Source organism: Colius striatus, chromosome 1 (assembly GCF_028858725.1).
Source record: "Colius striatus isolate bColStr4 chromosome 1, bColStr4.1.hap1, whole genome shotgun sequence".
NCBI lineage: Eukaryota > Metazoa > Chordata > Aves > Coliiformes > Coliidae > Colius > Colius striatus.
This window is the reverse complement of record NC_084759.1, coordinates 156,395,842-156,409,275: the sequence shown is the minus strand read 5'-3', so window position 1 is coordinate 156,409,275 and position 13,434 is coordinate 156,395,842. Positions and strand designations below refer to the sequence as shown.

The 13,434-nt window shown below is 51.5% G+C and overlaps 2 protein-coding genes across 10 annotated transcripts in view; both read right to left on the bottom strand.

Annotated features, from left to right (window-relative positions):
* Nucleotides 1–2,739: 2,739 nt before the first annotated feature.
* LOC133627944 (transmembrane protein 140-like) lies at nucleotides 2,740–4,225 on the bottom strand. The gene is made up of 2 exons (XM_062015560.1): nucleotides 3,188–4,225; nucleotides 2,740–2,792 (listed from the first exon to the last, which is right to left on the bottom strand). The coding sequence occupies exons 1-2, from the start codon at nucleotides 3,813–3,815 to the stop codon at nucleotides 2,740–2,742; spliced, it is 681 nt and encodes a 226-aa protein (XP_061871544.1). The 5' UTR covers nucleotides 3,816–4,225.
* Nucleotides 4,226–5,720: 1,495 nt separating this feature from the next.
* Nucleotides 5,721–13,434, bottom strand: part of LOC133627742 (ankyrin repeat domain-containing protein 18A-like) — a 36,164-nt gene continuing 28,450 nt past the window's right edge. For all 9 annotated transcript variants that reach the window (XM_062014736.1, XM_062014726.1, XM_062014770.1 and 6 more), the window contains 12 exons: nucleotides 12,949–13,039; nucleotides 12,779–12,840; nucleotides 11,476–11,566; nucleotides 11,306–11,367; nucleotides 10,550–10,690; nucleotides 9,583–9,743; nucleotides 9,289–9,382; nucleotides 8,558–8,632; nucleotides 8,063–8,169; nucleotides 7,511–7,646; nucleotides 7,111–7,159; nucleotides 5,721–7,032 (listed from right to left, as the gene is read on the bottom strand). In XM_062014736.1, the coding sequence (XP_061870720.1) occupies nucleotides 6,944–7,032; nucleotides 7,111–7,159; nucleotides 7,511–7,646; nucleotides 8,063–8,169; nucleotides 8,558–8,632; nucleotides 9,289–9,382; nucleotides 9,583–9,743; nucleotides 10,550–10,690; nucleotides 11,306–11,367; nucleotides 11,476–11,566; nucleotides 12,779–12,840; nucleotides 12,949–13,039 (1,158 nt within the window). In that variant the 3' untranslated portion in view covers nucleotides 5,721–6,943. The remainder of the gene's footprint in view (nucleotides 7,033–7,110; nucleotides 7,160–7,510; nucleotides 7,647–8,062; nucleotides 8,170–8,557; nucleotides 8,633–9,288; nucleotides 9,383–9,582; nucleotides 9,744–10,549; nucleotides 10,691–11,305; nucleotides 11,368–11,475; nucleotides 11,567–12,778; nucleotides 12,841–12,948; nucleotides 13,040–13,434) is intronic.

Below are 13,434 nucleotides of genomic sequence, written 5' to 3'. Positions count from 1 at the left end.
TGAAAGTCCTTCTCTTGTGTGATCTGTGCAAGTATATTTTTGGGTTTGTCTGCACTTTCCTCTGTGGAACAGGTGTCATGTTCTGCCAGGGCTTTGTCATCCTGCTCCGCCGAGGCGTTGGTTTCTGTTGCAGAATTTTTGCTCTTTTGTTTTTTGTATTGCTCCAGTTGCCTTGAAATGCTATATAGAGAAAGGCAGGAAGTGTCCATTGTTGTCTATGGAGTAACTCACCCATCTGGATTTAGTCACTCCTCTGGTAAACCCACTCTTCATTTCATAGGCTAGCAAGACAAAAAAGAAGGCCCCTGGCAGACTGGCTTCTAACTATAAGGCTTCTACCTCAGCAGGATGCGAGACGAATGCTGTAGGTACACTTTAGTCAAGCCAGGCTTCCGAAAATGGTTGGTCTGAGGACTCGAGAGTTTAGAGAGCTCCAACAAGGACATAAAGCACTTACTCGTCATTTGGATATGAAATGGTATAAAATCCAGCTGTGTGTCCTTGTTGGTCTTCTGCAGAAAGATCAACACCGTACTGAAGAAGCCGACGTACTATATTGGGATCATTTCCAATCACAGCAAGCATAAGAGCGTTTCTAAAGCATACAAGAGATGACAAGAAATACGTCAGCTTTTGAGGACACTGCATTGCTACTGCTTCAGTCCCTCCTTGCTCTGCAAACAATTCACTTCTCCTGTCCTACAGGCAGAGTGAAAGCACAGCCAAACCCATGCAAGCGTTGGAGAACTCGCACTGTCAGGAGCTCAGGAGGTCTCCGGGCCAACCACTTGCCCAGAGATGTCTTGGGGTGTGTGGTTTTGTGTCTCGGATTCTGTGCGTGTGCGTGTGTGTGTGCATTTGGGCATGTGACACCACAGACAATGCTTTCTTGCAAACCACAGCAGCGTGGAAATCATCCCCTGGGGTAAGAGAGCAGCCGAGTGCGGATCTGCTTTCACAGTTCATACAGAAGGAGCTCCTTCTGGGCAGCTCCTGGTTCTGTTTCGAAGCTCATTCCTATGCATCCCTTCCGTCCAACCTGAACAACGCTGAAGAGTCCCAGAGGCTTTTTTGACAAACCCTTTACCTCTGCGCGCTATCTCGAGCATGCACATCAGCTCCTCTTTGAACAAGGAACTCCATCATCTCTTCGCAGCGCGTGGTGACAGCAAGAAGAAAAGGAGTGTATCCCAGCTGAAAGAGAAATCATCTCCCTTAGGATACCGTAGAAAAGCCAAGCAAGTTTTGGAAGAGGTACCGTATGTGAGTCCAAGCTTACCACATTCTTAGCTTCAATATCAGCCTGGTGCTCAAGTAACACCATCACTAGGGGTTTGCTACGAACGAGGACAGCGATGTGAAGGGCGGTGTTGCCGCTTGGACCTTCAAGGTTAGGGTTGGCACCGTGCTTCAGCAAAATAGCCGCACAGTCTCTGTGCTCGTGCTGCACTGCCTGGAAACAAGACACGAAGGAGACATCACTGCCAACAGCTCCATTTCTCTCTGTCAGATCTCCCACAGCTGCCCAATGTGGGAAAGTGGGAGTGTCTTCAAAGATCAGGCAGCATATGCTCCTTCCTGGCCGACTACAACCTACATGCTTCTAGGCAGGCCCATGGAAGGAACCATGCCAGGCACATTTTACTGCGTGCAGAATCAATCAGCCCAATACACAACAGCAGAATGCCTTCCACGCACCTTCATAAGCGGCGATTTCTTCCACTTGTCCTTAGGGTTTAGCTGGCACTGCTGTCCAGCTAGAAATTCAACGACATCTGCGTGGCCGTTTGTACAAGCAAGATGCAGAGGTGTCCTAGAAATCAAACATCTGCAGTTAACACGGACCAGCTTTGCTTTGGGCTGCAGTACCTGCTGCGTAGGGCTACAAGCCCCAACTGTCTCAAAGCAAGCTGAAAGCAACAAGCTTTCTCATTCAAGAGCCAGTGGCAGCACACCCAAAGCCTGGAGCCAGGTGGCAAAAATCTCCAGCACATGTGTTGAGTCAGGAGACCCTTCCTCAGCTGTGTCAATGAGCCTGCACAGACTGACTCCTGAGCCCAGGCACTGGTCCCTGCCTCCCACAGGACTGCTCAGCTACCCACCAGAGCAAGGGAGACTGTGTCTTGGCAGCCTGCAGTCGATGGAGGCTGTCTATGGCTATAGAGATCACCCCATCTCTATGTGTTTTTCCCATGCCAGATATATCCTAGAGACAGAAGGGATGGGATTTCAAAGAGCCGTGGGAAGGCTTCACCATCTCCGGGTGTGAATCCCTGCTTTGCTCAATCAAGCAGCTCAGTCTGGCAGCAGGAAAGGAGCCTGCTGAGCTTCACGGAAGATTCACTCCAGGAACCAGGCTGGCAGAGTAGGGCAGGGCAGAGCGGAGCATCTGCTGCCTTCTCTAAGGCCAGTGCCGGAGCGCTCGTGGGGCGCCTGCAAGTGTGCCGGGCTTTGGCGGCTGTCCCCGCCGGCTTGGGACGCTTTGCTACGGGCGCTGCCCGCCCCTTACTGCTTCTCTTTGTCCCGGCCATTGATGAAGAGTCTCTTCTTCCACCAATGCTGCTGCAGCTTGGCCAAGTTGCCGCTGGCGGCCGCCCCGTGCAGCCCGCTCTGGCCCTCCGCCTCCCGGAGCTCGGAGGCGTCGTCGGCGCCAGGGGCGGAACTGCTGGATGGCAGCTGCCGCTCGTGCACGCGTCCGAGGAGCCTGCGGAGGCTCGTCATGCTGCGACGGGGAGGAGGTTACGGCGCAGCCCGCTCTGGGGTGAGCAGCCGCGGGAGGCGCCCCGCGGGCTCTGTCGAGACACGGGCGGGGAGAGGGGGAGAGGGGGAGAAGAGCCGAGAGGCGAGCTCCGAGCACGGCTGGCTGCCGCCAACGCTGCGAGCCAGAGACGCGCTACCGACCCCGCCGCGGCGGCCACAGCACTGAGCGCCAAGGGCCGCAGCGGGCAAGCGGCTGCAGCGTCGCGCGGCGGCGTCACAGCGGCGGGGGCGCGGCCACCGGGGCGGGCTGTGACGTCACGGGATGGGGGGGCCGGGGCCGGGCGCCGTTTATGGCCGCGGCGTGATGGAAAATCTTGGATGACGCGCCTTGTTATTCGATGTAGTGAGCCCTCCGCATGCCCCGGAGGTTGAGGAAACGGTCCTCTGGCAGGCTGGTGCCTCCCGAGGCAGGGGCTTCCGTCCTTACCGGTACAAGCCGCGCATATAGTGTAACCAGCCCACCCGGTCAAGCTGTCCACGACGGTCAGAGAACAGTCGTTAGCGAGCCGTGCGTGTAAAGTGGCCGTGCCCACCCAGCTGAGGCACTTAGTGACAGTGAGAATTTGGAGCAGTAGCAGAGCCTGAGTCCCAAGCAGTGCCAGGAAGCCCCCAGTGAAGTCAGAGAGGTGAATCCAGTGCCAGGTTTGGAAAAGAAACGTACCCAGGCCACCAGACAGGATTATTGTCTTGATGGTGGGCATGATGCGGATCACCTTCCAGCCCTCTCTGTCCTCTGTGCACTCCACATAAGCAACACAAATGGTGTAGAAGGTACTGAAGACCAGGCAGCCATACACACAAATCGTGGCTAGCACCATTCCTGGTAGGCTGATGCCCATCACCTGCAAATGCTCGTAGTCCAGGCACTGCAGCTCCCCAGCTGTCTCATTCCACAGGGAGAAGTTGTAAAAGCCAATGCGTTTGTCAGGGAGGTCAACCAGGTTGCCGGCTTCCCACAGCAGTGCGTAGAGCATCAAGGCCAAGGTCACCACAGACTCAAGGAGGATCAGCCTGCAGAGCAAGCGCCCAGCACACCTCTGTTGCAGCAGATCCATCCTGGTTCTCACATGCTCTCTTGATTCCGTGGTAAAGCCTGCTCTGGGGACGCCTGCTGCAAAACAGGAAGGAGGGGACCCCTTGGTTCTAAGATGTTCTCTGAGTCTGTGTCACTGAGGTCTCGGGACTCCCCTCACAAATAAAGCAGGAGCATCTCAGTCCTGCCTCTGACTGTGCTGTGCATGTGTTACTGGGTCCAGAGGGGCGCGTTTTTGGCCACAGCAAAGGTGGCTTAACGATGTCGCGTGCTTGGACCAGCACTGGGAAGGCGGTGTCGCTCGCTTAGCCCCACACATGTCCTTTGCACCGTGGTGTCATGTTGGACAGCAGAGGCATTTGTCAGAAAACTACAGCGATACGAAGGGAGCAAAACACTGCTGTCTGGCAAGGAGAGGGTGAAGAGCTGTTCAGGGAAGAGCTGTTCAGTTTTTCTTTCAGTTCTGGGCAGACAAGGACATCCCTTATGATCTTTGGACTACTGAGTGAAATGCAGGCATGACAGGGTCTGAAGTGCAAGGATCCCCTTGCCTCTTTCCTTTCCCCCTGCCCACCAATACCTCTGTAACACCTGATGCCCCCGATGCCACTCATTTCCAGCATCCACAAGTCCCCGAGGCCCTTGCAAGCCCATACGTTTCTGGGCACAGCAGGGCAGATTGCCCACAGTCCTGCTCCTTGCTGAGGCTGGCAGACAGCAGGACAGCCTGTCCTGGTCCCATGTAGACAGGCAGCTGTCCACAACAAAAGAAACACCCTGGACCCACTGCAGCTACTGGCCCTCTGCTGAGGCCTGGGAGGTGGGAGACAGACCCACCATTGCCATCCTCCTCGCTCCTCTCTGTCTGCCTGGCAAACCTGACTCCCGTCTCCTCACCCAGAAAGGTGGATTGCCCTCAGTGCCCTCTTGCAGGCTTCTGCTTCGCGCTGAGAAACAGGACAGTGGTATCAGAGAGGGATATCGCTGGTGGCGGAGCCACGTGGCATCATCGCACTGGCCCCTTCCCCTGGTCAATACTTCACTTCTTCTTGTAGCTTCCCTTGGAGGTCTTCTTCAGCACAGGCTTCTGGAGAGACTTGAGGGTCACATGAAGGATACTGGTTGCTATGAGTTTACAATGAAGACACGAACGACCAGGAAATGATCTGTGCTTGGGCCCAGAGCATTCTGCAGAATGAGACCTCAGACACGTAATTTCACTGGGGTTTGTCTTTGCCCTGCCATTGTCTACTGCTTTGCCTGTCTTACGTGGGCTTTCCTGAAACCAGGCATTGCAGCTCTTTGTCTGTCTCGTGTAAGAGCTCACACTGACCCACTGTTCTCCCTTGTCTCCCCTGACCCATTGTGGCAGCGGAACTCCCTCCATTAGGGAGTCTTGAGTAGCATGTGGCTGGAAGGCTGCTGGGGTCACATCAGGGCTTATGCAGGTGAGGCTGGAGGAGGCATGCGTGAGGCAGCACGGTGCATGGTGATAACACAGCTCAAAGTGGAAAGGTGGTTGCAATGCTGTAAAGAGGCAGGTAGTGTCTGGCAACCGAGTTATTAGCAGTAGCTCAGCGCTGGTTCTTGATCTGAGCACAATCATGATTCAGGCCTCCCCTGAGGAAAAAGACAGAGATGTGTGCTCGTTGTGAGAGGAGCAGGACTGTGTGCAGGACTGGGTTTCACTCAGAGCAAGGGCAGAGAGAGACGTGCTGACGGCCTGCATGAGCCTTCAAAAACTGGACTCTCCTCACCCAAACGTGCAGCAAAACCAAGACAGTTTATGAAATACCAAACTGCAACAGAACACTTAGAATTTCTGAGATGAGGGCCATGGGCAGGACAAGGTGGAAGATGTTTTGCCAAATCACAGAATCGCAACGGAAAAGACACAGACGCCAATGAAAAGATTAATGTTACTTTACTTGTCTAGTTTAAAAATGTTACAGAAAGCAAGATAAAGCGTTCCCATACAACAATAAGCCTACGGCACTCTATTTCTAAGCAACAAAGAGCATAAGCAAAGCACTGCACCTAATCATTACCGCATGAGACTAGTGATAGTGATTAGGAAAGATACCTAATCCATTGGCCCAATACTTCGCTGTCATCCAGAGCCACAGTGGCTGGGGAGCCCCGGTTGCAGGGAGGATTTGGAGAGCCTCTCCCGGCAACTGGGAGGTCCTACGCAGTGCGTCCACTCGTAGCTAAGGTGTGACAGTTTGTGAAGATGGTTCAGATTTCCTTGATGTTTTCTTGAATAAGTGATTTGCAGAGGAGAGGGGTGGAATGTCATGGTTTAGGGAGGAGCTCCTTTTGCTTGGTACCAGGGGGAGGGGGCTGCAAAAGAGTTCTCTTACTTCTTCCCAGCCCATGGCTTCAGAATCACCTCCAGCCTGGCAGGGCCAATCTGACATCCCTGCCAGCACTATTTAAGGACAGGAATTTGAAGTGCTGGGGAGGAGGTGAAGGAGTGGTACAAGATGGAGGCGACCACGTGGACCCCACAGTCAGAGAAGGACGAAGGATGGAGGAGCACCAGACCAGAGACCTCTCTGCAAGCCGTGGTGAGAACGCAGGCTGTGCCCATGCGACCCATGCAGGGCCACGGCAGGACTGAGAGCCACCAGCAGCTCCAGGTGAGTGCGCCCGGACTGGCGAGAGACTGTGTGAGGAGGCGGCCGTGGCGCAGGCCGTGCTGGAGAGCCTGCGGGCCGCCGAGCAGCCCCACACGAGAGGCAGAGAGGAGCTGCAGCCCTTGGGATGAATGCATGTCAGAGTGGCCTGTGCAGGGCTGCCCAGTGTGTGAGGGACCCCACGGAGGAGCGGGGTCCTTTATCTACTTGTTTTTTCTTCACGTACTTCCAAGCAAGACTGGACACGTGGTTTCACAGCTTTGAACACCAGCCCCGCTACACACAGAAACAGACACATCAAAGTGATAACTACGTTCTCATAGACGTCTTTAGCTACATCCTTCACTAAGATTGAAAACTTTATCCTTACTAATGATCATATTCCATCTAAGGTATTTTATTTAAGCTACATCTTTGTCTAATGTCAAGCATATTTCACTAAGAATTGGCTACTGCTTTGGTATAGTAGTTGGTTGGAGGTTCGACTAGATTTCAGCTTTGGTTCAGAAGGTCATGGTTTCCAGACTTCATCCATTCTGAAAACTTTTAACCGAGGTATTGATTTTAGCTTGTCCACAGCATGCCCTTTTTCAACTGCGTCTGCAGGGGTTAAGAAATGTCAGCAACTTGTGTGCAGCAAGAGAAAAGGAACTCAGAGAGAGGTGTAAAGTTACTCACCTGTGTGGGAATGTGTACACTGGGGAGCCATCAATGCTGCATTTGTCACCTGCAGACAGTATCACAACATGTTAAATGTCAATGCAGGGTGGCCAGCTCTGCTGGTCTTGCTCAAGGCCCCTGGCACTGCATGCGGGTCAGCCAGGCCGTCCAGCTCAGCAACCCTGCTGGGAGTCTTGGCTCATGGTTTTCACCCACCATGACAATTCCATCCACGTTCATCCACATCATCATCATCTACTGCTCCAACAGCAGCAGGAGCATCAAGAAGAGGCAATTCATTGCAAAATACAGCCAACAGATAGTTGTCAACGTGGAAGAAGTGTATAGGAGAAGAACTGTACAGGTTCCAGCAGAAATAAAGAATCCCCTCACAGCCACCAAAGAAACCAGAGCTCACCATCCTTTCCAATTTGTCAGCTTTGTTGGCTTCCTCAGAACAGCTGTTCTTCGTCTTCCCCTGGAAATTTTGTCGGGGCTCTTCCCATGCATATAGCACCGTCTTTGGCGGAGACTTCTGTGTAAGCATCACCAACCTGCACAGCAAGTTAGTATGGAAAGGGTGAAGCAGAGCAACAGTTGACTATTTTCATCTATTCTTACATAAGCAGCACAGCCATGGCTTGCTTCATCTGTACTGTGCTGGACAGGCCAGGAATTACTGAGAACAGCCAGCACACCAGCATCACACCTCGTTTGGAGAGCCTAAAGTTTACCTGCACAGAGGAGACAAGACTTCCTTCCTCCCCAGGAGAACTGCAGGCAGCCTGCAGTTGCAAAGCCTTTTGCGGCCTGTCTAAAACCATAGGCTCACGCACAGAAGCACCTTGCAAGCTTGCGGCGAGGCATGAATTTGCTCACAAACAGTGGTGTGTGTGTTTTTACGTTAGAGTTCAGTAAAGCTTGACTTCTATTCAGTGTGCTGTTTCTTGGAAGTGCCAAAAAGCCATGCCTGGAATGTTCTTCCTCCGGCTTGATCTTTCCTTCCTCCACTGCGTCCAGAAGCTCTTCTGTTTGGCATGCCTTATCGGACAGCGTCTTGATTTTCTCGCTTTTTTGCTTTGAACATAGAAAAGGTACATTACACAAGGAGCACCAGACTGGGCTCCCCATGCAGCAGCACATGCAGACAGCATTCTCCACAAGGAAGGTAACATGAATCTGCCCGGTCCAGTCTTCTCTCCTAGCACTTGACCACAGAACTCTCTCCTGTCAACAGCGCACAGCCTACCCATCAAAGGCATCACACCGCTGAACACAAGTGTCTTCAAAATGCCGCAGCACTAGGGGAAGGAGGAAACGTATTGACTTTTCCCCTGAGGGTGCCCTGCTCAAAACCCCGTGCGGTTCCCCATCGCCCACCCGACCTGTTCATAAATCACCTGCCCACCGGAAATTCAAAGACCAAGCCTAGAAACCTGGTCATTCCCAGAAGCCATTCATTTACCTGCCAGTTTTGGTGCTCCTTTGCAGTCTGTGTTATCTGAAAGCTGGCTCTGCAGTCGTCCAGGCTACAAGAAATCTACAAGCACAAAAAAGTCATTGTAGGATTTTCCTGGCTGAAGGTCACACCTCATGGCAACAGCACCCAAGCACACAAAATACTGCCTCTGGAGGTGTCCATCCCTTTTCTGTTGTGCATTTTCATTTTTGGAGCTCTTCTTGATGCATTATGGACTCACAACATCCAGCCAAGGAATTCACAGTCAGTACAAGGGGAAGGCAACCAGAGGACAGGACATTGAAGAGTTCCTGTCACAGTCTGGTGATACCACGCAGGCTTCTGGGGTGAAGCGCTTGGCACCGCCAGAGCCCAAGGCAAGTCACAAGGGACACCACACCTCTACTGCATGACTGTGTGAAGTGCTGCCTGAGGTCTCAACCTCGCAGATGGTCTAAAGCAGAAAATACTGATGCATTGCTGTCAGCTCCTTAACAGAGATGGCGTTAAGTAGGACTGGGCGTTAAGTAGGACTTGCTATAGTGTTATGGGACAACTCTCAAAGCCAGAAAGCTGGGAGATGAGCCAGCAGGACTTTCAGAGCACTCTACGGTCAGTAGAACAGAGGAACTGATCTCTTGAAGGCTTTCCAGGAGAACCTCAAGCTGAAATATACCCACATGAGTACGGGACTAGGCTCTGTAACTCATTACAAGAGAAGGCTCTGATTAGCTTACTGAGCAAAAGATTTGCAGGTTATTCTCAAGGATTTCAGTGGTCTTGGCTTGGTACTGAACTGTGGCTTCCAGCTTGGCCGTTTCCAGTTGGAGTCTGGAAAAGGAAGAGAGGTTTGTTCACAGGAGTCCATAAGAGCACAAATCACAAAAGGAGAGTGTGAAAGAACCTCATCTAAAAGAAATGCATCTTTGAAAATCATGTAGCATTATCTGACCGGGATGCAGAAAAACAGTCCTTTTGTTTTCACACCACTGCAGAAAGCAAAGCCTTGCCCCACTGTGTTACTTCCTTACCGATGGACGTGATCTTTCAACACTTGGGTATCTGTGGATGTGGCCAGAAGGGCGTCCAGAGTCTGTAAACTTGTTAGTTCCCTCTCCTTATCCCTTAAGGTGTTCTTCAGGGACTTGACATAACGGTTAGTGCAGACATGCTGTTTCTTCAATTCCTGCACCTGTTAAACCACCACAAGAATTGCCAGTTAGGTTTGATAAAAGGGAGCAGGCTGCTTAGACTCTTGTAGTGACTCCCTAAGCCCACGTTGCTTCATGTTTGACACCAGCCTCCTTCTGATGTCTGCACTGATTTCCTACAGCGTTGACTAAACACTGCCACAACCCTCCTCCTCGTCTCCCAAAGACTCCAGAACAGTTTGTAGCTACTTGTTGGCAACTCAGTATAATTAGGTTTGTCTCCTCCTCCTCAAGTGACTGCAACTGCTTAAAAATGACAGTGTGACGAGGGAACACAGAAAAGCACCAGCGCAGTACTCCAGGATGCCTATGCTTTCTCTGTCAGTGTATGCTCTGCTTCGGCAACCCCAAGAGAAGAAGCAGATACACACACTCCTTGGAACTTGAGAAGCTGCTTTTTGAAAGGAATAAATATACCTTTCTCCAAAGCAACTTTACAATTAGGGACCTTTCTAATCGTAGGTTCCAGGCTTATACAACCAGGGGAGTCATTTGCATGTCACTTAACCTACACCTGCTGCCAAGGTGTCCAGTGTACTAAGTCCACTTTAGTTCACCCCTACAGTGGCCCTTCAAGCAGTGCAAACAGGCACCAAAGGCAGCAGTGCTGTTCCTGACCAGCCCAGCCCCCTCATCACAGCTTGCTGCACACTGAACCACCCTGGGTTACAACACTCCCCAAGAAAGGCGCAGGTCTCTGCTGTGCTGTGCTGTGCTGTGCTGTGCTGTGCTGTGCTACGCTGCAAAAAGATTCGCGCCCCTGCCAAGAGACAGGACTTCTCCTTACCTGAGCTTTAGACCTCTTCAGATCCACCTTCAATTTCTGCAGTTGTTTGATATGCTGCTTCTCAAATTTAAGTGAAGCTTCTGCCAGGGCTGCCCTCTTCAGAGCATTGTCAAGCGGTTGCTTCAGCTGCATGGCCTGTCTCTAAACCAAAAGGAGTTCCACGATCATGGGGAAATTGGGAGGATGATGGCACGAGAGATGCTTTAACTAGATAATGCATGAGTGAGAAATTTTCTGCAGTGAGGGTGGTACAACACTGGAACTGACTGCCTAGAAAAGTAGAGGAGGCCATGACCCTGAAAGCAGACAAAATCAGACTAGAAAGGACTTTGTCAAACCAGACCTAATGCAAGACATCCTTGCCCATGGCAGAGGGTTGTATTATATGATGCAAGTAAAACCATTCTATGCTTCTATGAGTAAGTGAATTCAATGAGCAGCTGAGAGAACCGGAGTTGCTCCGCCTGGAGAAAAGTAGCCTGTGGAGAGACCTTATTGCTCTCTAAGGCAACAGAGGCTGTAGCAAAGGGGAGTTGATCTCTTCTGCTCGATAGCAAGTGATAGAAGTGATAGCCCTTAAGTGTGCCAAGGGAAGTTTGCATCTAGAGAAGGATGCCTTCAGTGACAGGGTTATTGAACTAAGGCACAGGCTGCCCAGTGGGGCTTAGGGACATGCATTAGGAGCAGATTTGGCAGTGCTGGTTTGCTGATGGACTTGCTGAGCCTCTCCCAGCCATAGCGGTTCTAACGCTTTACCTGAGAATGAGGTAAGGAGAAGAGATCTTTCTTCCAATCTGCCACTTCCGCTGCTGAGACACCTGCAGAGAAGAGAAGCAGCACAACCCTGCTGTGAGTGCTTCTTTCACTCTGCTTTCTGCAGCCCCTTCACCCCAGGGAAGTAATCATCCAGTGCGACAGGAACTTACCTTTGTTGCACTGTGCTGACAGAGGCTTGGCATGTGAGGCACAAGAACACTTCTTATTGTGTAATGGCTTAACTAAAGCTTCAAACTCAACCTGCATGATGTTAAAGAGAAAGATGAGAACTGGCACAGACTCCTCCTCGACCTGTTCACACACAGAAAGCTCCCGCTTCAACCACTCCACGTAACAGCGTATCAGGTGATGGAAAGAACAGAGAGGCAAACATAGGACGCGTGTTGGGCATGTCTGTTGAGTGGGGCTTTTAAAGGGGCCGGAGGACAGCTGCCCAGGAGAGATCTGATCTAGGTAGAAACAGGTACATGTGTTTACTGTTGGAACTATGGGCAGTTGTGTGAGAGTGACTGGATGCAGGGAAGAGAGCTGTGTGGTACAAAACTAGAAATATTCACAGTGCTACCCTGCTAGCATTTTCTTGGCCTGTACTAGGAAGAAAGCTTTAATTTTTCAAGCCTGTCCTAAACTCCCAGCTCAAAACCGGCTTTAAGGAGACCCAGGTCATTAGGTCTACCTCACTTCCTCCTAGCCCAGACTCAGCAGCTTATTGCAGCACCAGCAGGTCAAGGGCGCAGATTTGAGTGTGTGGCAGAAGCAGCGACGGCAGTGGGAAAGGAGCCCAAAACTTAAGCCAGCCCAGCGTGGCCCCACTGTCTCCTTAGAGAAGGCAAGGTGTGGCTGCTGGAAAGCTACCTGGTGAGAGCAGTCTGCTGCTCAACGACCATCTGAATGTGAATGGCAGTGTCCTTGGCTGGCCAAGGTGGCCAGTAGCCTCTTGGCTTGTGTCAGATATTGTGTGATCAGCAAGTTTAAGGCAGTGGGCTTGACCTTTTTTCACATGTGGAATACCGTGTTTTCTCTTGGGCCCCTGACTCCAAGTGGTGCTGAAGGATGTCCAAAGACAAGCCAGGAAGCTGCTGAAGTGTCTGGAGCAAGAGAGCTAAGAGCAACAGCTGAGGGAACTGGACATTGTCTGCCTGGAGAAAAGGAGGCTGTGGGGAGACCTTCCCACTCTCTACAACTAACTTTCAGAAAGGAGGCTGTACCCAGGCGGGGTTGGGTCTCTTCTGCCAAGTAGCAACACATAGTAGAAGAGGAATAGCCCTTAACTGTGCCAAGGGAGGTATGGATTCCGTCTTGGGAAGAATACCTTCAGTGACAGGGTTATCGAGCCCTGGCACAGGCTGCCCAGTGGCGCTTAGGGACATGGACTAGGGGCAGACTTGGCAGTGCTAATTTGCTTTTGGACTCGCTGAGACTGTCCCAGCCATAGCGGTTCTAAGGCTCTACCTGAGATTCAGGGAGGGAGAAGTCATCTTTCTTCTGCTCTGCCTTTCTCACTTGCGAGACACCTGCAGAGAAGAGAAGCAGCACAACGCTGCTGTGAGTGCTTCTTTCACTCTGCTTTCTGCAGCCCCTTCACCCCAGGGAAGTAATCATCCAGTGCGACAGGAACTTACCTTTGTTGCACTGTGCTGACAGAGGCTTGGCATGTGAGGCACAAGAACACTTCTTATTGTGTAATGGCTTAACTAAAGCTTCAAACTCAACCTGCATGATGTTAAAGAGAAAGATGAGAACTGGCACAGACTCCTCCTCGACCTGTTCACACACAGAAACCTCCCGCTTCAACCACTCCACGTAACAGCGTATCAGGTGATGGAAAGAACAGAGAGGCAAACATAGGACGCGTGTTGGGCATGTCTGTTGAGTGGGGCTTTTAAAGGGGCCGGAGGACAGCTGCCCAGGAGAGATCTGATCTAGGTAGAAACAGGTACATGTGTTTACTGTTGGAACTATGGGCAGTTGTGTGAGAGTGACTGGATGCAGGGAAGAGAGCTGTGTGGTACAAAACTAGAAATATTCACAGTGCTACCCTGCTAGCATTTTCTTGGCCTGTACTAGGAAGAAAGCTTTAATTTTTCAAGCCTGTCCTAAACTCCCAG

Bases quoted from the DNA above. Each gene is read 5' to 3' on its own strand.
- LOC133627944 (XM_062015560.1), bottom strand. From the start codon at position 3,815: ATGGATCTGCTGCAACAGAGGTGTGCTGGGCGCTTGCTCTGCAGGCTG. The intron at 2,793-3,187 runs GTAAGGACGGAA...GTGTCTCGACAG, and splicing joins TATATGCGCGGCTTGTACCG to AGCCCGCGGGGCGCCTCCCG.